Raw genomic sequence first — 27,211 nt, forward strand, 5'->3', positions numbered from 1 at the left:
CGACTCTCTCTCTCTCTCTCGTCTCTCGTCCCGTGTGATCGAGATATCGATAGTAGCGTTTTTTGATACATAATTCGAGAACTCGATACCTCGAATACCCTCATACACACCACACACGCACATACACTTGAGTAGAGCACGAGACAAGCGCCAAAAATCGTTCGATATCCACTCGAATTTCCGGCGGTTTTCTGTAATGTAAAGTGATAAACCGCTGTAATATCTGCTGCATTATCTCGTTGAAGATTATTGAAACATGGTGGAGTTTCCGCTGGGATATCGCGAGGTTGTGCCGGATCAAACTCTGCCGGAGAAATGGAAGGAGATCACCCTGAACACGGGTGAGCAAGTTCTAACCTCCACGTGACGGCCCGGCAAACCGAAATTTCTCTCGTAATGTAACTTAAGGACGCTTCGAAAAGCTATTCATGATGGTGCACAACTAACAGTATTGCGCTCGCGGAATAAAGTATTGTGCAACACTTACAAGTCGCGTTCTTTTATATCACTTTCCTAACCTCTATCTACCTGTTACTCGACTACTGAATTTTTGACAATAATTAATCCCCAAACCTGACTGATACTATAGATATTGTGCATTAAATACATATGTATGTCAATACTTGGACAAAATTAATATATAATTAATATATAATTGTATAATAATGCATATGATAAATATAAAATTTAATAGCATCAAAATTGTCGTTTTTTTTTTAATTATAAAGAAGAACAGATAGTAATGGCTTTATTTCTTTTACAGGTGGAAGCCAAAGTACATTGCAAGATATAAAGGTACCGGAAAGAGCAGGTGGCTACTCGTACAAAGACTCGTCCAAATATTTTACTCGTAACCGTTTCATTTACTGGCGTATTTGTCACGATGTACTCGAATTGATTGAGCATAGTCTTGATATCAATCTCATGGACTGTCGAGTGAGATACAAATTTACAGACACCCCAATCTTGGATGGAATTTCTATTCATGAGACAATTAACTCTGTCGTTATCCTGATTGTCACCGTTTCCAGTGTTCACAAACTTACCTTTTCTCACCCAGATAAAATCCACAAGCAAGTAAGTATGCACGAATATTTTTATTTTCGTCTATTGTTTTGTCAATAACAATTTATTTCTTTCAAGGAAAATTTATTGGGTACATATACGGATCTCAGTGTACAGTCTATATTTAATGAAGCTTCCGCACAAAATGCCAGAGATCCTCATACATTTCACATCATTTCCAATGCGGGGACTACAAGTAAGTGTGCTGAATATAATGTAATATATTCTTATAGCATAGTAAATTTATTTTTGTGTATTGTTACTATTATATGCATACTGTATTACGTTGCATTCAATTGTTTTATTTCACTTGTAGATTCTCCGGTACCTCATGCAGCAGCATCGTGGCTTGCGTTGCCACAAGAAGAAGCACTGTTTGCTCTTGCTTATAGTTCAGCTACTATATTACTCTTGAGGCTCGACTCACTCACAGGTTTTGTACACACCAGTGAACTGAAGCAGGATTCGATAGTGCCCAAATTCTTGAGCGGTATAGCCACAGCGTTTAGAGGTCGCAATACCGAGGCTCACGTTGCCATGTCCCTCGTTATACACAGTTACGGTAGTGACACATATTTGTTCGCGTTATGTCGAGATGGTAACGTACGTATGTGGTCTTGTAATAAGACGCAGTGCGTAACTGTAACAGACGCGGCAATCGAAAATCGCATTGTGTCTCAAAGTGCGCAGGGTCACGTTTTGAGGAAAGTATTGAGCAGCGATAACGAATTGTATTTCGGAACGTTTTTAAAATTCAGCAGTGGATGCGAATTCAGCATTCTGAAGCCTGTGCAAGATAACGGCGTATTCAAGTTTGTTAGATTATGTACGTTATACGCGCCGGATGTGAGTATACCTTCATCGATATATTTTTCAGTTGTGTATTTCGTTATATAAAAGAGAACGTAACGAATTTATATTATTCCTAAATAGCAACACCTGGTAGATTTTGCATTCACACCAACCAGGTTGTGGGCAGTGTGGAGAACGGCAGACATGGACGCCATGGCGGTTACGCACGCACAATTATCGCTGAATGGCATGCAACGCATTAATTCCGAATGGGAGAGCACAATTTTGGAACAAGCGCGCGACAGAGATTACATTGTAACCGATCCTGGAACGGATCCGAGGCAGGCGTACATAAATTACATTTTTCATCCCGGACAATTCTCGTTGGTGGACATCACGAAAGCGCTGAGTATCTATAGAAGATCCAACGTAATAGCAGAAATGACTCTCTCGCCGGCTGTTTTGAAGGAGAGAGTGTGTATGGCAGTGGAGGCCGAGATACAGGCGGAAGTGATGGATTATGTGATTATGGATGAGGATTATCTCGAGATCACTAACCGATGCTGGTCGAAATTTTACTCGTGCGTCGTTCAATATCACGCTAACGGCACTCGTCCCGTAGGTCTACTGCTCTTACCGAGCGCTTACGGCATCGTCTTATTGAAAAAATCATCCTTATCGCTTCTGAGACCCATGGAAGCTTTAGAACATCTAGTGTTTTGCAATGACAAGTCCTACACATCCCGTTTCAAAACAACGCCTGTTCTATCGCAAGACGAAGACACGTGCCAGGATCTAATCACGTTAATGTCCGCGTTGGTCATGTTGGGAGAACAATTGTCCGAGGAGATTAAAACAGAAATTGAGAGAGAATTGTATCATCTGAGAAGTCCAGATATTATAATCGATGATCTGCTGTCAAAGTTGATGATGGAACCCGACGATCCGGTGAGTATTCTACAATTAGCTACTCTCGTTTCCTTTTTATTAGATCGTTAGAATGAAAATCATTCGCGTGTTATCAACAGCTATCGGATTTCGATTTCCAATCGGAACTCTATCACAAACTAAGTAACGTCAAGGATATATCGGGCGCTATGGCCATGTTGCTGGATGCATTAACGTACGATCTTGGACAACCGAGTAAGCTGCAATTCGAGAACGATCACGACGCCTCGAAAGTCTTGTTGAACGTCAATCATCTATTTGGTAGCCAGTTGGGAATTTCCGCGATGACGGAAACCATAACGCAAATAGCGCTCATGAGATTCTCCGTCTGCAGAGATCTATTGATTTTACAGCAGTTCATACTACTGCGTCCCGAAATATTTGACTCGAGCTCCTTGCATACCGTGAAATCATCGTTGGCACCGAGAACCGTTGTACTTACTCAAGCTTACTATATCGTCACGTGGATATGCGAGTCTACGGCAACGTATACTCCTTCGCAATCCTTACTGTAAGTTTTATCGCTTAGATAATGTAAAGATAGTACATATATATATATACATGTAAATTTGTGCTCACACATATATTTCTAAACGTCGATGCGACGAAAATGTAAAAGATTTATGAAATATTTGCAGCGAATCTAGTTCGCAGCGTCTTTCAATGTTGAAGCTCGCTGATCCGCGAATCAACGTTGGACAGAGGCAGCATCGATCCTTGTCGCTCTTAGAATTGTTTATCCATAGCAGCGGTGGGAAACACGCTCATATTTTGATGGCCCAGGCGAATATGGATACGACAACTCTAATACCCTGGCATTATAGTATGCTGACGCATGTAACGCTTATCGCGCAACTTATGTATCCTTTCAAATGAGTCGTTATTAAGTTTTATTATATTGTGTTAAATTCCAATGTATTTAAGATTCATTATCGTCTCTTTATAATTCCTTAAATAATCGAAATTAGATGGCCGATATCCGGAAATTTTATCTTTCCCGAATGGTTACTCTCAAGTTGTCAATTTCTGCTTGTTCAAGAATACGTAAGACTTCTGAACACGTGGTGCGAATGGAATAGCGCCTCGAGGAAGTTTATCCTAGCCGTTGCATTATTAGAAATGGGAGAGGCGCAAAAGGCGTGCGATAATTTTCTTCGTGCATCCAATGGAATTTTAACCGACGTATTTTTAGTGGACGCCTTACTCAACTCTAACGTAATATCAAGAAACAAGGATCTGGTCCACTATTATCTGAAGGTTATTAAATTATTCGAGGAGCACAACGCGTCCGATTGTATCATAGAGATTGCCGAGACAGCTATAGCGAGTGCCGACGCGGACGATCCGAATTTGCCGACGCTCCATTCGATAATATTCGCGCAACACCTGAGTCTAGGTCACCACGCGGAAGCTTACCATTGCCTGAACGCGAATCCGGATGCCGCGCGTAGAGTGGACTGTTTACGCCAACTGGTCGTAACGTTATTCGAGAAAAAATTGTTAATAGACTTAATTTCTTTCCCCTACGTCGATATGTACGAAGACCTCGAGAGAATAGTAGAGGGCAGAGCCAGAAGCGTCGACCTTATGGAAAATAATTATTATAACTTCTTATACAGTTTTCACGTCAATAAGCAAAACATGCGGAAAGGTAAGATTCTTGTAATGTGGAATGTTTCTAACTGAGATCATCACTTATATATGTATATTCTTACTATATTTTGTTATAGCCGCATCCGTAATGTATGAACAAGCTATGCGTTTGAGTCAGGAGCCTCATTCCGCGCCGATTATAGCGAAGCAAGCGCAATGTTTACTGGCGTGTATTAACGCCTTGCATCATGTAAGCGAAAAATATAGATGGATCGTAAGACCTGTCGATCAGAACCTCTTCGGCGAGTTGAACTCGTCGAGCACGCAAAAGAAGAGAAATATAGATGGAAAAGAGGTGTTGCATTACAAGATAAAGAAGCAAGTCGAAGTCCTCGATTTGGATGATATCAAGAAAGAGTATTACATAGTGGACGCGAGATTAAAGATATCGAAAGTCAATTCGGAGATGCACATAGTCGCACATACCGGTAAGCATCTCTTAATTTACTCTTTCTGCGAGAACAATCGAGATTACTTTTGTAAATATCTCTGTATGTTCACAGAACCGTCCGAGCTGATTATCACTTTATGTAGTACTGGCTTGTACACAACTGCTCTACATTTGTGCGATGAATTTCAAATCAGCAAAGCCTCTGTACTCGAAAGTTTGACTTCTCAATGTATCAAATTGAGTCAACACGAGGATCCAAATGCCTGGGATTGGCTAATACAAAATGATATATTTGGTAAGTGTTAATTCGTATTATTATTGTGTGCAGAATCATGTCTAATTTTTCCTACAAAAACGCTATATGATAATTAATATTCTTTTCTAGATATAGGAATATCCAATACAACTATTGCCAACACCGCTTGGAGATTGTTGGGATACTTTACGTTGAAGCATGAAAAAGATAACATTAGTGAATTACATAAGGCTGTTGCACGCAAGTTATTGCAAGATGGAGCCTTTCTACCGCAATGGTTATTGATATCGTATAAAGTAAGTAATACAAAAATTGTCTTGATTTTTTTCTATTTTCTTTATCCGAAAAATATATAATTATATAAATATTGCAGAAACGCAATGCTTCGGAGCTTCTTCGTCTCATGCTGAATACCGGCCGATTAGTGGAAGCAAGCGAGTTAGCTGTAGATTATATTAACGCGGCATTAGGTAGTGGAAAAGAACATTTTGGTTTCGAGACACCATTGGTGTCTACTGCACCGCCAACCTGGTTACCCCTTAATACCATCGAAGTATTGTTAAATGAATTAGAATGCTTAACTAAAGACTCCACTTATATAGAGGTAAATTTATTTCTGAAGTTATTATATACTAATATGTTAATAAATCAATTTAATACATGTTGCAATTTATGTTTTAGAGCTACGATAGATTAAATTCAACACTGGAGAAATATTTAGAAACAGCGGAACGAGTTTCAGAAGATATGATTGAATTAAGAATGATGAGCAAACACTCCTAGTAGTAAGTAGCATATCTATTTATTCACTGTATACGATTGTTACAAAATTCATTAATATTTGATCAGTTCTGTACTCTCATAGTTTAATGTATATAATAAGAAAAAGATTTATTCGATATAACAGTCGGTAATTATTTGGCTTAAACATATTAAGTATAAATTGGTTCATGATTAAGCGATACCACAACTGTCAATATGATAATGATGGCAAGGATTGCGGCAACAATTGCAGCTACTGTATGTGGACATCTTTGGAATAATACCTATAATTATCATTTAAAATTTCAATTTCGATTATACGTACGATAAAGAGAGTGAGAGTTTCACATCATGATTTTAGATCAAATAAATTTGTGTGTAGAGAACATTACCATAAGCAAAATGACTAATCCAAGAATAAAAATTGATCCGATCGGTAAAAAGAAAGATGCAGTCCAATAGTGTCTCGACATTTCAGGATCTATAAAATAATATTGCTTTGAATTAATTCTAAAAAATTGTTTAAATGTAACAAGACATAAATCTGCATTCTATTATATTTTCACATACACAATAAAATAAGGCCCACCTATACGCCAGTTTTGATGAAATCTATTGTAGACCGGAAATGGAAACTTTGTTATAATACTTTTGTTTCTTTCAATTACAGAATTGGACATATTTTGTGTATCTATCGTTTGCAAACCATCACTCCTCAACTGGTCTCCTGTGATGTACATATTATCAATTTACGTCATTAATACGACTGAAACAGAATATCAAAAATTGTCGTTTGTAGTTTTTGAAATTAGTTTTAATTTTGTATATCCGTTAAACGTGAATTTTCTACTATGTGACTTATCACATTCGTTTGTATAATGATTTAAAGTGCCAAAAGAAATTAACTACAATATACTTTACTTTACAAATCTTGTTAGAGTACAGTTTATGGTAAGGATGCTTTGTTGAATATCAGGTGTTTTTGTTAATTTTAAATTGTTGAATATATATATGTATACTTTAATATTTATTACTATTCTGTATATCTCAAAGATTTTTTTTATTGTGGTGAAATTAAGTACCACTGTCAAATTTTTCTAGTTGATACTGCAACCTTACCTTGTCTGTAATCTAACAATATTTATAACAGGCTGTCATGAAAGACTGTTTGTTACTGATTCTGATTATTTTCAATAGTATTATACGAATAATATTATACACATAATAATAAATTCTTCCACTTTTACATTAAACTCAAATCAATAAACAATTTGATTGCTTATTGATTGTTGAGAACAATAATGTAACTACATATGTTTATATAAACTACTAATGTTTTTACTCGTGATTTTTATTTATAAAAATCCTAGCGTACACTAATATAATATGTGGAAGATTAAGATTATTATAAGAATAAAATAGAACACACAGAATCTATACATATGCAAACTTTTAGAAAAAATTGCGTATAAACATATTGTTTACAAAAAAAGTTAGAGACACGAAACAGAAAACACCTTGTATTTTGCTTTGTATTTTAAACTTTATGCCCTTTGCTTTTGACAGAATGATGATTATATATGATTTAATCAGAAGACATGAAGAAGGAATATGGATGAGAAGAGAGAATTCGCCGAACAACGAGTCTTATATCGCCACACCGGTAACGTGATATACTACACAAGAGTTCCACTAATCAGATGAGGTACTCACCTTGAGACACGGACATCCTTACACGCTACGCGTGACGACTGTTATCGTTGCTTACGAAATACCATTATACGCATCTTATTTACCCTGGTCATTAAACTAAATAAGGATTGAATTAATCAACGTGCACACGCGACGATCGTGCAGTAACTTTTATAATATGCACATATGCATCACCGAGCGAGACAAAAGCAAAAGATAAACAAGTTGAAAGTTCAATCGTTTCAAAGTGTAGAGAGATATTACACTTGCAACTGCGAATTATTTATCCCCCTCTCAGAAGTTTGCGATTTGCATATATGTATATATATATATATTTTTTTTCGTTTTACTTGCACTTGAGAACAAAAGACAGCTGTTTTGATATTTCAGCTTCGCGGAGGGGGAAAAAAGTGCTGAAAGTACGAATGATCAAGCAGTCTCCTAATTATAATACAATCGCCATCTCGAAAGAGCTATATGCTACATATGTATTGAGACACATTAAAATCCATAAAAAAAGCAATCGCCATTTGATCGAATCATCTCCAGTCAGCAGCAGATGCTGGATGATGCGTGACAGCTCGATCTGTCATTTGGAATGCGCATTCGCCGTGATATGGCGGCGTGTTAAAAAACCGGCGGCTGTGTTGTGGCTTTGTTGACGTTTTTGTATGCAAGCGAGATTGTTGCTCTCAGGAGAGGATGATTAAAATATCGGCGCTCAACGAGGAGTCGAGCGAGGAGAGCGAGGAGGAGGATGTACCCACGATCACGAAGGAGGCGCAAGTATGAGAAACATTTACTGTTTACATTCTCGTATAACCTCCAAGCATCGAAAATTTACATCGACATTTACAGCGTTTTAACGTTATTGCTATAATGTAACGTGGTAAGAAAATTCCGAATTTTGCGACACGTCTCTCTACACGTGATTTATTTAGTCATTCTGACTGATTAATGTTTAAAGAGGCACAAATTAATTGACGATCGAGTGCGTAGAGGAGTGCATCTGGCTCTCACATTTAGCGCACGTGATTCATATTTTTAACCTTTCGGTAGACTGTTTTTATATTGATGTAGATGATAAATAGAGTTAGAGATAACGACAGTGTTGAATTAAATTGAAATTCAAGAAGGAAATTTACGATGCATATAATTTAGGATGCATATAGGTATTAAAACATATGTATTAACTAATTAATTTCTTTCAGGAACAAATAGCGCTAACGGAATACAACAAAGCCTTGGAGTTGTTGAAGAAGGATAAACGGGAAGATGCGCTAGTTATTTTTAAGGATCTTTTGGAGACTGAATTGCTGGATGAAGTGAAGAAGCCCGAAGTGCCGGACGGCAGGTCGAGACCGATGTTGTCCTTGAAATATTCTTGCTTCAAGAATATCGGTGCCATTCAAGCGGCCTGTGGGAATTACAAGGATGCCGTGGAGAATTATTGGGAAGCTGCAAATCTGGACGGTTCCGACGTGACGCTGTGGTACAGGATTGGCACATTAGCTATGAAGATTTCTAATTTAGAATTAGCTTGTTCGTCCTTTAAGCAGGGCTTAAAGTGCAATTCCAATCACTGGCCGTGCTTAGATAATTTAATAACTGCCTTACATGCCGTTCCTGATTACATGAACTGTCTGCTATATATTTCTGTGGCGTTGGAAATGGATCCTAATTATGTGAAGGGTCTGGCATTCCGCGATAGAATATTTAAAGACATTCCATGCATGGAAGAATGTTATAAATTATATAACAGTGATTGGCAATTAGATCCACCTTTGGATACCGAATATGATCATGTATTGGGTGACAAGTTATTAGCAGAGGCGAGAGAAGTTTCCGCAAAATGGGCAGAGGTTTGTAAAGTGGAATTTATCCCAAAACCTTTGCCAGAATTGACTTTGAGAATGCCTTTAATAAACTGCACATGGCTAGCACTCGGAGAAAGTCTACTAGACATGCACAGGTACATTGCTGAAAATAATTTAAACTTTGTCAGTAGAATTGTATTATCGGTTCGAAAAGCCGATGACAAGGTTGCAAATAAGGATTGTGAGATTGAAGAAATTAACAGTATGGAAGTAGATCGGCAGAATGTAAATGATTCGACTCCGAATACAGAAAATGATGTCGGCAAATCTGTCAAGACCGAGACGGAATATTGCGAGATATCGGACGACAATCAAGCTTTCAACACAGCCTCGGATACCGCGATGGAAGTTGAAACGGAAGACGACAAGAAATCTGGTTCGACCGACGTGCAAATAATCGAGGATGAAGATCCACTGAGAATGTCCGACACAGATGGTTTGCAATGTGAAGAACAAAGCGAAACGAAAAACCTGGATTCGGAGGAACAGATGCACTCCGAAACAGACATGAATATCGATAAATTAGAGAGCGATAAAGTCACAGACGATGTTTACAGTACGGATAATGGAGTACCAAATGAGAAATCCAGTGACAAAGAAAGCGATAAATCGAGCGACGATAAGGTTTCTGAGAAGGGTGCCGAGAAAACAAGCGACACGATACGTGAAACAGATGATAAAGCTCACTCTGAAAAAACTGAGGGAAAAGAAGAAGGACAGAAGGTGAAAAAAAGGCGCAGAAGTGCACTGTGCTTTCTACAACAATGGGCCTGGAGCTGCAGCAGCATGAGACGATCCGCGAGAGTCAGAGGTTCAAACAGACGGGAAGCAGAGAGGGACGATGTTCAATTGGAGGAGACACTTAGAAGATTGTTCCCTAGTACTTTGTTGTATGTATAAATCAAGTAATTAAATATATATCATGTCTTAGAGATATAAATTCTCTAATTATGAGATATAATTTCTTCTTACAGACCCGACACAGTAAGATTGACTAAGGATGATGCTACTAAAAATCTCGACGATTCTATGGACACGATGGATATGTACCAGTTATTCGCCAATCAAGAGAATAATGTTACTAATATGGAAATCTTCAAGAGCTCGGAAAGTTCCAAGTGTCCAAGCCCTGACACAAGGTGCTCGTCTATAATTGATTTCTTTGCGCAGTAATATAATAGAAAATAATTATAATAGAAAATGTTATTAATCTGATTTTATGTTGGACAGTCAACAACAGAAATACTTTGGAACAGATGCAGAAACTGCTGATGTGGACGCCTTTATAAATCAACATAGCAGTAAAAGTAATTTAATGATAATTATCGCAAAATTTACAGAATTTTTGTGTACCAAGTGGAATCAGATATGGCCAAAAGGAATGTCGGATATTTATCTACAGGCATATATCTTTATGAGGTAAATGTGCATATATTTTGTGTGTACAAATAAAAATCTAAATTACCTAATTAAATTAATTTTATTCAGGCAACATATTCCACATTTGTCACTATTTGATGAGGATGCCAATGATAAGATTCTAAAACTGGATACTGAAATGACACTGCTATTTGGGGAGCTTCATACAGATAGATGGCTGGATAATAAACCAGATACTTTGCCAAATCCAACGTAAGTTTCTAACGATGAGATTAGAATCTCATCTTTACAAGCTTCACGATACTTATAAAAAGCTTCTTGTGTATGAAATTATTATTGCAGATTGGATAAACTTGGCACTGGGATGCCAGCAGAGGAATTAGGACATATAATATTTACAAGTGTCAGACAAGATCTCTTAAATGATGAAAATTTATACATCTTACTGAGAATTCTATGGCTTAAAGCTAGCATTTTTCTGTGTCAAGGTGATATAGACATAGTCATAGGGACGCTACAGCTGGTAAGAAACTTTTGTTCAATATCGAAGAAATAATATATTATTATATAAAGTTATAAAATGTGTAAATTTTCAGTTGTTGAATCGTCTGCAAGATGTAGAAAGTAAAAGTCCGAGCCTCTGTATCAAACTTTTAAATTGTAAAAATAATTCTCAAATCAGCGCCAAGCTTGTAAAGAGAAAACTCACATCAATTCAGAGGTATATTTTCAATTTTAATATTTTCTAATTTATATTACTTATTGCCAAGATATTGAATATATTAGACTATATTAGAATATTATATTTTAACTTGTAATCATTTAGGGGTCAAAAATTGGGTGAACTTCAACATTTATACGATGAAAAGAAATATGCAGAACTGTCTTGTATATTGCAAGATACTTTCAAATTTGCCAAACAAAGACACAAATTGTTGGTAACCAATGAAAACATCGTCGACAGAGTTCGACAATTAACCATGTTACTTGACAGCTTGTGGCAGCTTCAACAGTATGAGGTAATACTTGTTACTGGCGTTAATAACAAATATAATACATTCATATATGTATAAAAAAGTTTTAAATTTTTGATAAAATATTTTTAGGAATGTTACGTCTGGGCAGAAGCTTGTCTCAATGAATCGTGGCAAAATTATTTGAATTCATCTGACGAAGTTGAGCAAAAGAAGTGGACAAATTCGATTGTAATGGCACTTGAAAAATTGGAAGCTTGTACGATCGAAGTTAGTGTATTCACTGGTAAGATTACATCACAAAGTGCATTATATAAGAAACTCTTGCAATATATATTTACGATTTTTTTATATTTATCGTAATTTCAGTAAAATATCTGCCGGAGTCTCGTCTGTCGAGATTGGTGCAAAATTTAGTTCACATTGTTTGTCATCAATTGGATGTACCAGAGAATGCTGTTGAAATGCCATTGGAGACTGTTCTACCTTGGATTGTGTTACATTATATTCTGCAATAGTAAGTTTGTCAAACAATGTATATACATATATGTCTATATACACATATATATTGTTATATATTGCAATGTAAAATTTTGGTGTGTTAATAGCGAAGAAGATAAGGAAAGAGCAAAAGTGGAATCTCCTTATAAGAATAAAATGCACAGCTCTCATCATTCCGAATCGGATGACGAGGATGACGGCATTCCACCGTCCATCATGATTCTGTTCACCGCTCACGAATTTATCGGCAGACACTCTTGGTGTTGCTTCAACGAGGCGAAACTCTTATTCTTCATTATGAATCTCATTATACCGCAGCTCGAAACTCCCGTATACGCTTCCATAAAGAACAGACTCACGAAATACCTGGAACAGATATTCTTCTGTCTGTATGGTCATCCGAACAGGGTTAACAAGATACGTCCGAAGTATCTACAGGATCACATGGTGCCGCAAATGGAATTAACTTGGGAAGGAGCGCAGTTGCTGTTCGATTTTTACAAGCCGAAACAGCTACCTAATTTTCAATCCCCTCGTCTTCTTTCCATTAGTATGGATACGGAAATACTGTTTAAAAGAATAATCAGATTAGCTCCGCGTGAAAGCGATCCGAATCAAATAGTAGACGAGATGACGGCGTACATAATCGGTGCGCGGGACAAAATGCCGAGTGTGATAAAACCTCTACCGCACGCGATATCCACCATTTACTACTTACTGGGTGACTTTTATTTCAAGAACAACAAGTGGGAGCACGCTTGCCGATATTATTTATTAGATCTGTGTCTATATCCAAGAGGATTAAATTCGTGGGCAGGTTTAGCTATGGCGACAGGCAGTATAATAGAAAATTGGTTGAACAGTTACAGACCTATGTAAGTATCTTTTTTTTCCCTCAATTTTAATTCTTTGTATTATTTACATGTATTATACATATGTTTTCTATCATATTTAGAGGAAAAGATAAGTTTCTCAATAAGGCAAAGATGGCACAGTCGAGTTATCAACATGCTATGGAGCTTGCGCCTGGCCATTCTGTCATTTGGACAGAATATGGAAATTTCGTTTACATAGTTCATTCATTTTGCTCGCAATTGCTTAAGCAAGAGACCGATACATTGAGCATGGAAAGATTCGAAATTTTGGAAACCAGAAAGGAGGAAATGCTGGAGATTGCGGATCAGTGTTTTGAGTCTGCCAATCGAATATGTCAAACCATCGAAGAAACGTCTATACAGCATGACGAGAGGTGGCTTTATCAATATATGCTCGGTAAAGTTGCGGAAAAGAAAAATCTAGATCCTCCTATATTCTTGGAGCATTACGCAAAGGTCAGTCATCCTGTCTACTATATGCTATTTTCTTTTTTTACCAATATAATTTTGACATCAAGAATTAATTTCAGGCTAGTGAATTATTATATGAGAATAACGCTCAATATCCGCGTAGAATAAGCCACAAGAGTCCGCAAAATTTATCTATAGAGGCGCTAGAAGTTCATTACCGCATTCATGCGAGTATACTGAAATATTTGGAGCAACACGAAGGTAAACCGTTGAAAAAATCATTGGGTCAGTTATTCAATTGGCACCTTAAAAATTGCTCCGAGGGACCGTTTATGAAATATCAATCTAAACTTAACGAAAAGAAGAGGGAGGAGAATGCCGATGTTGAGAAAAATATTTCGAAAGAAGCTGCTGATGTTGCAGTGGATGCAGATAAAAACATAGTTACGATATGTCAACGCTCAAATAGCATTGAAGAGATAGAAATCATAGATAGATCGAACAAGATCTCCGACGTTAAGACAGAGATAGGAAAGTCCGAAACCCGCAAGAGACTTCCCGAACTGTCGCAGGAACAGTCACATGATAACACGAAGAAAATAAAATTAAGTAGTGTTTCGCATTTACAATTGATGCAAGACGTCGTAGCTTTAATAGACGATTTAATTACCAAAGTTTGCGATATGGTATCGCGAAAAGAGAGAATGAACGACGATGTGATGATTCTTTCTAGTGATGAAAGTAACGAACCGAAATTGCAAAAGAAAAAATTAGAAAACAAGAGTGTTGATAAAACAAAATTGCAGACAAAAACAGAAGAGACTAAGAAAGTTTCAGTAAATGTATTGACGGTCGATTCTGAACGAAAGACTGACAATGTACAGGATTTAATGGACGCTCTTATGAAACAGGCAATGGAAATTAGCCAGGAAACCCAGCAATCTTCCGCAGATGACGAGGACACCAGAAGATTCGATGGCAAATGGTTGCAGAACGAAGATGTGCAATCCGCTGTATGTTTATCTAATCTTAATATTTTTTTTTTTCAATATGCTAATTTATCAATGCTTGAAATCAATTAATACAAACATTGAAATTATTCTGATTTGGCAGGGAAAAGATAATAAAGACAAGATAGAAGAGAAAAGGAAAACACAGACCAATGCAAATGAAGAAATGACTTTGAGCAGAAGAGGTTCTCAGGAAAGTACTACGACTACGCAAACTACAACTACAACTACGGAAACAAATAATTCAAGCTCCAGTAGTAGCGAAGAATCCAGCAGTAGCGACGATAGTTCTGACAGCGATAGTTCTAGTGATAGTGACACTGAATCTATCGATAGCGACGCAGAAAAAAAGAAGAAAGATTCTGCCAATGTAGATAACGGTAAATTATATAAATTATATTGGCTTGGCCTTTATTGCTGTTTATCATTGCATTCTATTATAATTTAATATTTTAATATTATATAATAATATTAAATATTAATATTTTATAAAATAATATAATATTTTATTAAAGTCCAAAAAAAGAGATTTCTATGCGTTTATATTTTATTTTCTAGAGGAACATATGCCGGAAGGAGAGGTAGCGATATTAATTGCGTATTGTCTAGCTGGTTTGGAACAGTGTATATTAAGATTCGCCGAGCATCACAAGTCCTTTTATAGACTTGCACATTTTTTCTTTAACAATAAAAAGGCGAAGAATATAGCGAAATGCAAGGATCTCCTGTTAAAGACATACAGTTGTCAATTCTATCCTGGACAAACCTTTCAAGGACTTTTTGCTGAGAGAAGAAGTACCAACTTTTTTAATGTAAGTGTATATATATTATTAGTAGTACATATTATATATATAAAAGATATTTCCAATAATATATGAATAATAAAAAATTAAAAATTGATTTATAGTGCATAATTCCAAAATTTAGATCAATATTATTAAGAAAGATATTCCAATAGAAGATGCTTAAATGCAGTTACATTAACATTTGTTATAATTTCTGCGTTGGATACTGCATTGCATTCTTCCACAACTGAACCTCTTGTATCACCGGCGATTACCGCTCTTAAGTTAGTTTTACAACATTCCGTTATTATTTCCGGTTGTAACGCACTTGCCATAGCAATCCCGTCTGCTGCTTCCCACATCTCGGTTTTTTCCAAAGCTATTCTTTCAGCTTGTTGCAAAAAGCTTGCGATGGAAGCATCCAGATTATTATAAATGTTTCTATATTCCTCCTGTGTATCAATGATATTTTATGATTTATAAATCAATATATTATTAACTCACGTATGTTTGTGAAAATTATATTACTTTTGAAATAAGATTAGCTTGTACTGTCTCTGACGAAAGTATGATACTAGGTTTATTGGTGTTATTCAATGCAATCCAATTGCTTTCCGGATCTTGTCCAAAATTAAATTCAATCGTATTACTGTCGACGCTCGATCCCATTATGATATGTCGCTTTACTAAATGCAGGAAATTAGGTTCCAAGGCGATTGCTGTAGCAATTGTTGTCAGAGGTCCAAGAGTAACTATACTTATTTCACCTAAAAAAATTACGAATTGAATATTTGTTCTAAATTATATATATATATGTACACATGTATATATGTACCTGGATATCGTTTGACTAATTCTACAAGTAATACAGAAGCGTGCTTTGATTTGTCAACCTTTGCAGTTATAGTTTCGGTAAAATTAAAATCTCCAAATCCATCCTTGCCAAAATAATCATTATATTCATACGTATTTATCAATGGTTTTTGGGCACCACTATACACGGGTATCTGCCAAGTTTCGGAGAGAAATGATAGTATTATTGATGAGATAATAAATATATAAATAATATAAACAATATAAATAGGTAATATAAAATGATTAGTATAATATATTATTATATTGATTATTATATTATAATATGTTATGATCATGTATGAATCATTAACACATTGTACGAAATCTTCGAATTCTTTAATTTGTAAAAGTTTGAACAAAATATGCGAAAAGCATTTAATCGTCAAGTATGTACTTACATCGCTTCTATTGGCAATTGTTAAAATTTTTAATACGTTCTGTTCCACGTTTTTCAAGTATGTGTTACCATATGTAGCAGTTATAGCTAGAATTTCGATGTCGTTTGTCCTGGCCTCGTACATGAGAGCTAGCATTATTGCTAGAGCATCATCTCCCCCAGCATCTGTATCTATTATCATCTTTTCAGGCGTAGTATTACAGTACCTTCAATCATTTTCAAGAAATTATTCTTTTATCATACCTTTGTGCGAGAGATTATTCTATAATGTATACTTTAATATTACTTTATTAGGCAAATATTATATCATATATGTAATACTTTTTATTGTAAAAATTTTTAATATGGAGCTATTCTTTTATTTGATCATTTACATACAATAGATTATGATGATAATCTATTGTATGTTAATTATTACCTAATGGTGAGACTGAGTAGTAAATATGATAGCATCATTATCACAGATATGCTATGAATTAGAGCCATTTTCCTCGATTATTCAGATGATCTGTAATTGTAATATATGAAATTGACATACAAAATTATTAAAGCAAGCATTGCTATTTTATGTCGTCGATTATGTGATGTATAATTGATGTATATGTTCTAATATTATGTGATTTCTAGGGAGTATGGCATATACCGGTCAATGAAATTGACAGACCCGGAAGCTTCGCATCGCACATGTCGAAATGCGTGACGTTACTCATGCAGATATTAAAGGAAAGTAACGATAGTCGAATGTTGATGCAGTTGTGCATACAGCTTGGAAAAATTCCGGATTCAGACAAGTAAAATCAAAATCAATTAATTAAAAGACTAACAAGGAAAGAGTCGAAAGTGTTCTTCTTTGATTTGAATGAGCTTTAGATATCTTACACTAGTATAAGTACCATTTATTCTTTTAACACGAAAAAATTAGCAAGATTTTCTCGTGCAAAAAGAATAAATATAAAAAAAATCTGATAAAAGAATCTAATGTTTTTTTCTCTAGAAAATACTTACGTGATTCTGAGAGAGAACAATTGTCCCGACAAGCTTTGACACTTTGTCAACAATCGCTCAGAAGCAGAATTCAGACAATGGGTTCGGCAAGCACGATCGACAGCGTTCACCTTATTAGAACAGATGCCAGAACGCAAGTACTGCTTGACGTCTATGAAACATATCAACTTGTACAAAAACACCTTCAGGGTAAAGAATCAACTATACAAGCGTTCGCGACAATATTGACGGACACTTATAAAATGTACATAGGGAATAAAGTAAGTATATATATATAAAATATTTAAATAATTAGATTATATATAAAAATTAATTATGTCTGCGTGATTGTACTTTGGATAAATTTTTTAAACAAGCCAACTTGTAGACATCTTCTCTTTCGTCTTATCTCTTATCGGATCTCTTCCATCTTATCAGATTATCTTCTTTATAGCACACTTGTGTATAATTGCATAATAATATTTGTTTGCCTCTGCTGACAGAGGCGAATAAATATTATTTATTAAAAACTACGAAGATCTAAATTAGATCTGTAGAGACAAAAAATTATTATCTTTTCAAGATCAAATTTAAGAACAATTGTGATGATTTCAAATCCCAATACAATAATTTTTACATTACCTTTTAGAATCTCGAGGGAAATGTTCTGGAAATCGCTATCAAATGTTGTCAACGGCAGATACAGGCGAACAAAATTGCATCGATTAACAATAGCAATAGCTGTCACGTACAACCTCAAGCCACTCCTACTATTCCGGTAAATATACTTCCTTACTGTCGCTATTATTGTACATGTGACGATTATATCAATATTTAATCGAAAACGACACTGTTATCTTGCAGGCACCCACGCCGCAGATGCCAATAAACTCGACATCATCGCAGGTCCTGCAGAATCGCAAACCACATAGAAATCTAATGTCCACTGGACGTCCGAGGGGACGTCCGCCTAATCCTAACAAATATCTGCAGCATGCTATGCAGCAGAGCGGCAACGTGATGAATCAATTCGGTTCCAAGAGTAACTTTGCGACTTTCATGGGTGCGTCCGGGCCGAATCGTTCCATGATAAATCCTTACTTTATGGGTCCTCTGGTCGATGCGAATATGCTATCGGCTATACTGGCCAGTGGACTAGGCGGCAATATGATGGATCCTTTATCGGCTATGAGCTACTTGAATCAAGTAGGAAGCTATCAGGATATACTTAGGCAGTATCAAAACAATCTATCGTCGTTAACCAATCTTGCCGGCGGTTTAAACAACCCAGGTACTACAATAACCGCTGGCATCAGCAATGTCTCGACCATGAGTACATCCAGTTGCAATGTCAATACTTCGAGTAACATCGGTAATTTAGGCAATTTAAAAGGATCTTTAGACTCTATGACAGTGCAGCAATTGTTAAGCTTGAGCAATTCTACGGCATCAACGTCGCGACCCATGTACCATCAAGCGGCGGCCAAAACCAGCACAACTGTGTCAATGACGAAGGATCGACCTAATATATCTATAACGCCGGTGAGCCAGCAGCAGCAACAACAACAACAACAGCCACCGCAGCCTCATCACAAGACGAAGCCTAGCAGCAAGCAGCCGAGCTTGCAAACTGATACAGCCACAGCATTACATCCCGTCCACATTCCGAAATCACTTCAGATATCGCCAACAAAACCGGTGTTACATACAGCAAACGCGACGGCGGCAGCGCAGGTGTCCCTGCTCAAGCCGTCTATCATTCAGCAGGTGAAGAGCAGCCCGCCGAAGCAGATAAGTGCGCCGCAGATACGCGTTTCGAAATCGTTGACCGAGCCGCAGCCCGCGCACAACAACTCGTCGCTGTCGCATTCGTCTTTGAAGACTAACAGCAGCGGCGGCAGTAGTAGTGTTGTAACGACGAATCCGCAGATCGCCCACGCGTCCATGAGTGCACCTGTGATTATGAAACAGCAGCAAACGCACCCAGTGCAAAACTTACCCATGAACGTATCGCGATCCGGTACGTCGTTGCAGCACAAACTATTATCGAAGAAGAATTGCCAGCGATCTTACTCCAACGTGCAAACGAGTGTACAGAGCGTTCATTCCAACGTGAAGAAGACGGTGAAGACTGCGATGACGAAAACTGTTACGCCGATGCCCGGTAACTTTCCAAGTATGTTGAACCCGATACCGTCAGGAACTTCCACCGCGATGTCACAATCGCCTTTTATACCGCCGGAATTGAGCGGCATCTCGGTGAGTCCCGTCGTCGCTCCGCAATCTAGCAGTATCAAGACTGTCGCGAGCGTCAAGTATCACGGCTACAAGAAACCGCCTGCAACCGGCAACAAGTTGGCGAAGCCGCCGCCACCGGCGGCGATGGACGTGCCGTCGAGCTCACTACCGAGCTCGACTTCGTTCCCTCAGGGTGGCACCGTCGAGGCGCTCTCGATGTTGTCACAATTGCAGCAGCATTCGCATCTGGAGATAATACCGCAGCAAAAGCCGTCGCAGTTAAAGCCCAGTCTGGACTATTCGAAAAATCTCTCATCCTTGAGTGTAGTGCCGCAAAAGGTGACCTCGGAAACGCCTAGGCCGTCGACGACCGCTGATTGTATACCAGTGTATGATATACCGAGGGGAAAGCCCGCTAATATCTCCAATAAGAAAACGCAGGACAAACTCGTTAACGATAGCGTCGAAATTATAACACTGGACGATTAAGAATTCGCCGTGATGGAGGTTCATCTTGCGCAATGATGTAAATTTTTTTTCTTCAAAGGAAACGTAAGTAGTCATTGAGCCGAAACGCTGATCGCTAACTCGTTGCATTGGAAAAAATGAGACAAGTCACGTTATTTACACAACAGTAAGAACATTACAAGAGAAATAATAATACTTTTATAAAATAGTTTTCGTGATAATAAGTTCGCGTGTTAGTCTGTGGTATATTATGTGTTTCGTATATGAAAATCTTGAGCAATTAAATTAAGTTATATAATAAATTAGTTATGTAAAATTGATCAAAAAATTCCAACGCAGTGAGTTGATATGGCTAATTTATACAAATAATTTTCTTTAGATTTATTATATTATATAAAATAGTAGCTATTATAGAATTATTATATATATACAGACATATATATATATATATATATATATATATATATATATATATATATGCTGCAAGAGTATTTAATTTTTTTGTATATATATAAATTTTATATTTCTTTATCGCGAGAAAAAAAAAGTAATTTTATTAGCTGCGATATAAAGATAACATTTGATTATTTGTTTTTAATAATCATTCATTTGCTTATTTTTTTTTGTCAAAAATTAAATCTATAAAAATTCTAAAGAAACAAATTTATGTATTAAAACATGTCTTTTTTGTTTCTATGATTTAACAATTTTCAGAGAAGTATAAACTTCATTTCATTTATAATTCCATTGATATATCAAACTTGTAGAAACAGTTTAAAAGACTTTATGTTATTCAATTACAAAGTTTCTACTTATATATAGACATCTCTTTTAATTAATTAAAAATGACACTTTAATTACTTTATATATTTATTTAATTAATTTGTATGTCATGATCGACAGAAAAACGTATTATTTTCTCAATAATTGTACTAGAGCATTTTTGCATAAAGAGCATTATTTTTCTACCGCATACATTTGATAACAATAGAACTTTCTTCTATATACTTGTACAACAATCGAATGTAATTAGCTTCCGTAAACCTAAATGTTTTCTAGAGTTTGTAACTCCCCTCTTGTATTAAAGGAACATCTAAAATTAATTATTATCGATTTCTCTTCATTTCACAGTGTTTATTAACTTTTTAAATAATAAACCATATTTTATATTCTAGGATTATTATGATAAGGTAATAACTCCTAATAATTAATAATTATATATTTTGAAGGAAACTCGTTACATAATTTCCTTTAAAATAAGATGTGAAACATTATTTTTTACAGAAGCTGTTAACGTTTTTATTTAATATACAGAATTTAAAAATACATGCAAGTGTATAGATTTTTATGAGAAGCAAAACATATCTTTATTCATCTATCTTTTCCTCATCTGTTTGCCTTCTATTTATTACAAACGAATTTGCAAGAATTCCATGAACTCCCAGGCCCTTCACTGCGAATACAGAACCAGCATGAGGAGTCGCCTTTCGTTGTTGTGCAGTTAAAGCATGGCCCGAGGTAGTCACATACAGAATATCAAGAAGTGGACCACCAAAGGCGACACTGGTTACACCTTCAGCAGGAATCTTAACTTTTCTCAACAATTCTTGTGTTTTTGGATTCACATGGATGACCTAGATAAAACATTTTCACTATTATTAATATAATCTTCAGTAAATTCTTCATGTACTCTACTATATATATATAGTATATCAAGTATTATATATACTTACATGATGTCCTCCATACAGTGCTATCCAAAGATTACCATTTGTATCTATGGTCATTCCGTCAGGTAATCCTTTCACATTAGTCTTATTCAGGTCAAATACAATCCTCTTATTAGCTAAAAATTTAAAAACATACATAGTTCTTGAGATTTCTTTCTTAAATATATAATTTTATGCTTTGATATTTTTCATAATTATATTTTAATTTTGGGCTACATACGATTTATATTTGTACTTATTCATAATATAATTTTAAATGGAGAATGTTACAAAGTCTCTTACATATTGTGTTATTATTGGGATCATAATCGTATGCTGCAATCTGACGTGTAGGTGTGTCAATGTAATAGAAAGTATTGTCTTCGATATTCCATGCTAATCCATTACTTATTGTAACAGGAGTTATTTCTTTTACAGGTTCAAACGTATCATCAATGCGATATAGTGATCCCAGTTTAGGAGCTACCTGTCCATTAACTTCATTCCCCATAGTACCTGTTGGAAATGTAATTGACATATAAATATTTGTTACATTGAAAAAAAATGAATTTCTATTCATAATATTTTCAATTTACCAAGCCAGAATTTTCCAGACGAATCTACTTTTCCATCATTGATTCTTGTACCATTAGAAGATTCGATAGAAGACAGTACTTCGAATGGTGCTTCCTTCTGATCTCTATCTCCATTCCAGGTGACAAGAATAAGATCTGTTCCAGAACCTGCTACAAGTTCATCACCCGAATCATCCACAGGTACAGCAACTCCAACAGGGCCATGTGCTGAAGAAGTATTATTTTAAAAGGTCAGTAGCATTAATCTGATGTTACAAATACAATTGAATTATGTAATAACGATACTTGCACAAAAAGAAAAAAAAGTAGTCTTACCTATATGAGTACTGGTTACATCACCTGTCGCAGTGTCCAATCTACGTATATATTGGTTATATATATCAACAAAGTATAACTTTTGGGTTCGGTGGTTCCAGTGAGGACCTTCGGAAAGGCCATAAGGTTCTGTCACTCTCTCTACTTTCACATGAGCTTCTCTGTAAATAATTAATAATATATCACATTGTACATTATGTAAAGCTTAAAAACTGTTTGCAGCTTAAACAGATATTATACTTTATGTAACATAATATTTTCCACATTCATTATTTCATTTTTTCTTTCTTAGCTTTAATTAACAATTTAATTGTGTAATATCATCAATAATCGAATCAATGAAAATATCTTTATTGTAGCATTAATAAACACAAGTGTGACAGAACATGATATTAATCTAAATATAAAAGATTATAACAAGCATAATATGTAAGAAAATAATAAGCGAAGCTTATTCTTTTTAATTACTCTTATATCTTTCGCATTTAAAAGCAATATACATTTAAAAAAAGAAAAAAAAATTGAGAAAAAGCGCAGAAAAGAATAATATATATATATATTATATACAATATATTTTGCGCCGCGTGTATTTTTTGCACTTTTCCACACTTTTATTCTCGCGGAAAAAAAAAGATAGAAAGCGCGCACGAATACGCGGATCTGTTAAAACAATAAAGTTATGTAAAATGGTATTTATTACGTTGTCATTGTGTCAATCACGGTTTGCGAGAAACCGGTTGCGAAAAGAATGGAAAAATCAAATCACTCGGCGAAGAAGTGACTAGTCGCGCGACTGAAGCGAGTGTTTAGGAATGAACAGCTGATGAATTATTTTGACTCGCGCGCGGTGCAGGACGGAATCGAGTAATCGCTCCGATTGCTCGAATAAAGAGTCAATTATCCCCGACGATGATTTAGGTATTGCGCGGCAGAAGACACGGACACGGCTATTTAATGAACGCTGATAAAACCGTGCGCGATTATATAAAGCTGATACTGTTTTCAACTCGGTGGGTTATCGATAAACGCTTCGTGTTACATTACATTTCGTAAAAATCAATTTATAAATATAACGATAGTACATATCGTATACGTATCACACAACACATTTTGAAACAGAAATTAAAAAAATTGTGATAATTTCGCAATGTGCGGAATATTTTCCAAAGATAAAAATCTTTTAGGAAAATAGATTAAAATATTGCATAAAATTGCATTTAAGATTATAATAATTAATATTAATACTTTAATAATAATATAATTAACCTAATACACGTTTTTAAATATATATGACTTAATTCTTTTTTCTTTAGACGAGATAATGATATTATTTCGATATTACATTTAAAAGATATAATATTCTTTTTTTTTTTATATCACACAGATACAAAATATTTTAAGATGTTTCTCTTACAATGATACACATAGTTAACATAGGTAACATTAAATATTGCAAAATACAGATATCATTATTAACGTCAAATTATACCCAGATGTATGTGCGAGATATTAATAACATTTCTAATAGAATTTTGGATATGAATAGATAACTGATTATTTCTCTGTTACAGACAGAAGAAATAGAAGATAGAAGAGAAGCTGCACGAAGAGAGCAGATTATCTGTATCATTTTTACCTCCTCTATCTTTCCTCTCTCTATCAGGTGAAAACAAAGTTTCTAAAAATTCTACGTACAAGTGTCAGTTGTGGAAAATTACGAGCTTTCAACAAGATTAATCTAATATCAAAGTAATGATTTGCAACCCTGAAGTGATTTGAAACACTTATTATATATAAGTGTCGCTTATGATAGGAATAAAAATTTATTTTTTTTTCGATAAAGGATTTTGCACGTACAAATTTATTTTTTTTTCGATAAAGGATTTTGCACGTACAAAAATTTTAGTCGTAATCGCAAGGCCGTAAGCAAATCGTCCAATCACAGTCAAGCATTCTTATTACGTGATGATAATTCTTCTCTATGATTGGACGATTTGCTTATGGCTTTACGATTACGACTAAAATTTGTGTACGTGCAATGGCCTTAATGATTACTATTATTATTATTATTATTAATAAAGTTATAGTTCAAGCGATTTGATTCAATCGACCTTTATAATCAAAGTTCAACCAATTATCGGTGTTTGTTCCTTTCTGTCTCTTAATTATCGGTAACAGACGGAGAACAGTTAAATTTTAATTAGCTTTATAGTTACCTTATTATCGTGGAATATTTTTTCTATAGCTAAAATAAACACAGTCTAAGTAAACATGATCTATAAACGTACTGACGTATGATTTGTAATACTTTGATGAGGCAATTCTTTCTCAAACTTATTATTTTTATTTTTATTTTTTTAATTTTAATTTGTATCTGAATAATTTGTATATCATTCTATTGCGCGTTATCGTTATTGCGTATGTCGTTTTTTTTATTATTAAAAATGCGTGATACATCCATTTATGGAAGTCGTGTCCTTTCACTTACCCACTACAAACGAGAACGACGAGAATGCACGTCAAGGATACGTATTCGCAAATTGCTCCTCTCATGACGCTTATTTATATATATCGTTGTACTCTGTCTAACTTGAAAGTAACACTCGAAAGTAATTCTTTCAGAATAGATCGAAAACTTAAACACACCGGCTTATATACGGATGTTTCTACCTTCACCGATTCGGTCGAAACCTGCGAGAGGAGTTTCGTGACAGACACATTTCGGCGTTAGATAGTATATCGATTGATATAAATTACTTCACCTCGCTCTTCTGACAATAATGTCACGAAAAAATAAATAGCGTAATTTAATGGCGCACACAAATGTAGGACAGCTTTTAACGCGATCGATATTACTTAAGATAATAATCCTCGACCAGAAAAAGTTACGATAATCAGTTATCATGATTTATCGTACAGCAAAACTGTACAACCTTCTATCATTATTAATTGCACAAGGGAAAAACACTTGAAGAGGATGTTTTGCTTTGTATATATATAGATTAATATAATTTAAACTCGCACGTGTTTTTCTTTTTCATATTTATGAATTGATTTTGCGTAGCAAACTTTAACAGGATGAAATATATGTCTGAACGCGTTAGTAAACATCATTGAATTAATGAAATATTGTTTAAATTTATATGCACTATTTATTTATAGATTTACGCAGACTAATATTAGATTCTCTCTCCAAAGACTTTTTTCGAGTATATTGCAATCCTTTAAAATATATATTTCATATTGTAAAAAGACATCTCTTGCTCTGTAAAATCTGAAAAAGAATAAGCAAAAAAAGAACAACGAAATATTGACGAAATTAAATTGTTTTTACGCGCAATCTGTAAATAATTATATATAAAATATCCAACAATAATATATATTGATGTCGAAACAGTTATAATTATACAGTTATAATTATATTCATAAATATAAAATCGTATGATTATATATACAAATGCACAAACATCAAATCGTATATGCATTCGTATAGATATAAATAGAAGTAAGATAATGAAAATGATAAATTAATCTATTGCAGCAAGTCGTTTGTTACACTGACTCGTTTATTTGCATAAAATATAAGCCCTTGACCGATATATTCAATGATGCGAGAACTAGGAAGAAAGCAAGACAGATTACACTATTTGCACTACGCAGTGTTTTGAAAATTTTAATATATAAATTATTCTTAGGTACTAATGATATTAATGATATTTATGTTTCACAAATAAAATTGTGATGTTGTGCATGCGCAAGTTTACTGAAAACTTTAAAAAGTTTAAAATACTTATTCTTGGTTCATAATATTCCGATATGTCTAGGAATATGGAGATATTTTAATTCATGACGATGACATATAATTGTAATGACATTTATCTTTAGCAATTTTACTGGCACTAAACCTCTTTTTTAATAGCTTCACAGTAACAGTAAATCACTCTGTCATATTATTAGAACAACCCAATATAAAGCATCTTTATATTTAAGTGATCTTAGCTTCCATTCAGTCAATGAAATGGTTGTATATATAGCATCTTAAAATAATCTTGAATATAGAAACAGACTATATGAATACGAGTCTCTTTTAAATACAAGCGCAGCTTTATCTAAATATAAAACTAAATTCAGCGTTAGACAGGCTCGTAAAATTTCCAACGCCTATCGCTATGCAACCCGTCATATGACGCTGCGAAAAAGTGGCATCGGAGACGCGAATTTGACAGCTGCAAAGTCGTGTCAAATGTCAATAGACGGAATGTAACATCAATAAATAA

The 27,211-nt window shown here is 35.1% G+C and overlaps 5 protein-coding genes across 6 annotated transcripts; 2 read left to right on the forward strand and 3 right to left on the reverse strand.

Annotated features, from left to right (window-relative positions):
• The first annotated feature begins 13 nt into the window (after positions 1-13).
• Positions 14-6,671, forward strand: Nup160 (nuclear pore complex protein Nup160). The gene is made up of 14 exons (XM_083055859.1): positions 14-341; positions 764-1,077; positions 1,144-1,261; positions 1,382-1,911; positions 1,999-2,805; positions 2,886-3,316; positions 3,444-3,665; positions 3,774-4,456; positions 4,536-4,886; positions 4,962-5,144; positions 5,235-5,401; positions 5,479-5,709; positions 5,787-5,890; positions 6,538-6,671. Exons 1-13 carry the CDS (start codon positions 257-259, stop codon positions 5,886-5,888), a joined length of 4,224 nt encoding a protein of 1,407 aa, XP_082911985.1. The 5' UTR covers positions 14-256; the 3' UTR covers positions 5,889-5,890; positions 6,538-6,671.
• On the reverse strand, positions 5,892-6,607 carry LOC145946314 (uncharacterized). Its single transcript, XM_083055875.1, has 3 exons — positions 6,457-6,607; positions 6,260-6,348; positions 5,892-6,151 (listed from the first exon to the last, which is right to left on the reverse strand). The coding sequence occupies exons 1-3, from the start codon at positions 6,605-6,607 to the stop codon at positions 6,038-6,040; spliced, it is 354 nt and encodes a 117-aa protein (XP_082912001.1). The 3' UTR covers positions 5,892-6,037.
• Positions 6,672-7,944: 1,273 nt separating the features above from the next.
• On the forward strand, positions 7,945-20,840 carry LOC145946305 (calcineurin-binding protein cabin-1). Its single transcript, XM_083055858.1, has 19 exons — positions 7,945-8,345; positions 8,771-10,326; positions 10,411-10,575; positions 10,667-10,855; positions 10,925-11,068; positions 11,159-11,339; positions 11,413-11,537; positions 11,643-11,835; positions 11,923-12,076; positions 12,160-12,307; positions 12,399-13,166; positions 13,247-13,622; positions 13,697-14,590; positions 14,691-14,967; positions 15,146-15,399; positions 17,252-17,415; positions 17,619-17,889; positions 18,258-18,386; positions 18,473-20,840. Exons 1-19 carry the CDS (start codon positions 8,262-8,264, stop codon positions 20,333-20,335), a joined length of 7,935 nt encoding a protein of 2,644 aa, XP_082911984.1. The 5' UTR covers positions 7,945-8,261; the 3' UTR covers positions 20,336-20,840.
• LOC145946311 (uncharacterized) lies at positions 15,468-17,771 on the reverse strand. Its single transcript, XM_083055866.1, has 6 exons — positions 17,630-17,771; positions 17,043-17,132; positions 16,626-16,830; positions 16,208-16,379; positions 15,901-16,139; positions 15,468-15,824 (listed from the first exon to the last, which is right to left on the reverse strand). The coding sequence occupies exons 2-6, from the start codon at positions 17,108-17,110 to the stop codon at positions 15,525-15,527; spliced, it is 984 nt and encodes a 327-aa protein (XP_082911992.1). The 5' UTR covers positions 17,111-17,132; positions 17,630-17,771; the 3' UTR covers positions 15,468-15,524.
• Positions 20,841-21,585: 745 nt separating the features above from the next.
• LOC145946310 (regucalcin) lies at positions 21,586-25,613 on the reverse strand. 2 transcript variants are annotated; one of them, XM_083055862.1, is made up of 6 exons: positions 25,423-25,613; positions 22,935-23,095; positions 22,620-22,826; positions 22,327-22,539; positions 22,048-22,160; positions 21,586-21,948 (listed from the first exon to the last, which is right to left on the reverse strand). In XM_083055862.1, the coding sequence occupies exons 1-6, from the start codon at positions 25,485-25,487 to the stop codon at positions 21,682-21,684; spliced, it is 1,026 nt and encodes a 341-aa protein (XP_082911988.1). In that variant the 5' UTR covers positions 25,488-25,613; the 3' UTR covers positions 21,586-21,681. The 2 variants fall into 2 exon arrangements, with proteins under 2 accessions (XP_082911988.1, XP_082911989.1); XM_083055863.1 differs by lacking the exon at positions 25,423-25,613 and adding an exon at positions 23,635-23,879.
• Between the last annotated feature and the right edge of the window lie 1,598 nt (positions 25,614-27,211).

This window comes from Prenolepis imparis, unplaced genomic scaffold (assembly GCF_030444845.1).
Source record: "Prenolepis imparis isolate NDT839.2.m4 unplaced genomic scaffold, iyPreImpa1.0 SCAF_15, whole genome shotgun sequence".
Classification (NCBI taxonomy): Eukaryota; Metazoa; Arthropoda; class Insecta; order Hymenoptera; family Formicidae; genus Prenolepis; species Prenolepis imparis.

Excerpts from the sequence above, each read along its gene's own strand:
- Nup160 (XM_083055859.1), top strand. The coding sequence starts at position 257 with ATGGTGGAGTTTCCGCTGGGATATCGCGAGGTTGTGCCGGATCAAACT. Across the intron at positions 1,912-1,998 it reads GTACGTTATACGCGCCGGAT|CAACACCTGGTAGATTTTGC; the intron begins GTGAGTATACCT and ends ATTCCTAAATAG. Across the intron at positions 5,402-5,478 it reads GGTTATTGATATCGTATAAA|AAACGCAATGCTTCGGAGCT; the intron begins GTAAGTAATACA and ends TAAATATTGCAG.
- LOC145946314 (XM_083055875.1), bottom strand. The coding sequence starts at position 6,607 with ATGTACATCACAGGAGACCAGTTGAGGAGTGATGGTTTGCAAACGATA. Across the intron at positions 6,349-6,456 it reads TCATCAAAACTGGCGTATAG|ATCCTGAAATGTCGAGACAC; the intron begins GTGGGCCTTATT and ends ATTATTTTATAG. Across the intron at positions 6,152-6,259 it reads GATTAGTCATTTTGCTTATG|GTATTATTCCAAAGATGTCC; the intron begins GTAATGTTCTCT and ends TGATAATTATAG.
- LOC145946305 (XM_083055858.1), top strand. The coding sequence starts at position 8,262 with ATGATTAAAATATCGGCGCTCAACGAGGAGTCGAGCGAGGAGAGCGAG. Across the intron at positions 12,308-12,398 it reads TTACATTATATTCTGCAATA|CGAAGAAGATAAGGAAAGAG; the intron begins GTAAGTTTGTCA and ends GTGTGTTAATAG. Across the intron at positions 14,968-15,145 it reads TTCTGCCAATGTAGATAACG|AGGAACATATGCCGGAAGGA; the intron begins GTAAATTATATA and ends TTTATTTTCTAG.
- LOC145946311 (XM_083055866.1), bottom strand. The coding sequence starts at position 17,110 with ATGGCTCTAATTCATAGCATATCTGTGATAATGATGCTATCATATTTA. Across the intron at positions 16,831-17,042 it reads CTACTCAGTCTCACCATTAG|GTACTGTAATACTACGCCTG; the intron begins GTAATAATTAAC and ends AAATGATTGAAG. Across the intron at positions 15,825-15,900 it reads AAGCTAATCTTATTTCAAAA|GAGGAATATAGAAACATTTA; the intron begins GTAATATAATTT and ends ATTGATACACAG.
- LOC145946310 (XM_083055862.1), bottom strand. The coding sequence starts at position 25,487 with ATGAGAGGAGCAATTTGCGAATACGTATCCTTGACGTGCATTCTCGTC. Across the intron at positions 23,096-25,422 it reads GTCGTTCTCGTTTGTAGTGG|AGAAGCTCATGTGAAAGTAG; the intron begins GTAAGTGAAAGG and ends AATTATTTACAG. Across the intron at positions 21,949-22,047 it reads CACTGTATGGAGGACATCAT|GTCATCCATGTGAATCCAAA; the intron begins GTAAGTATATAT and ends TGTTTTATCTAG.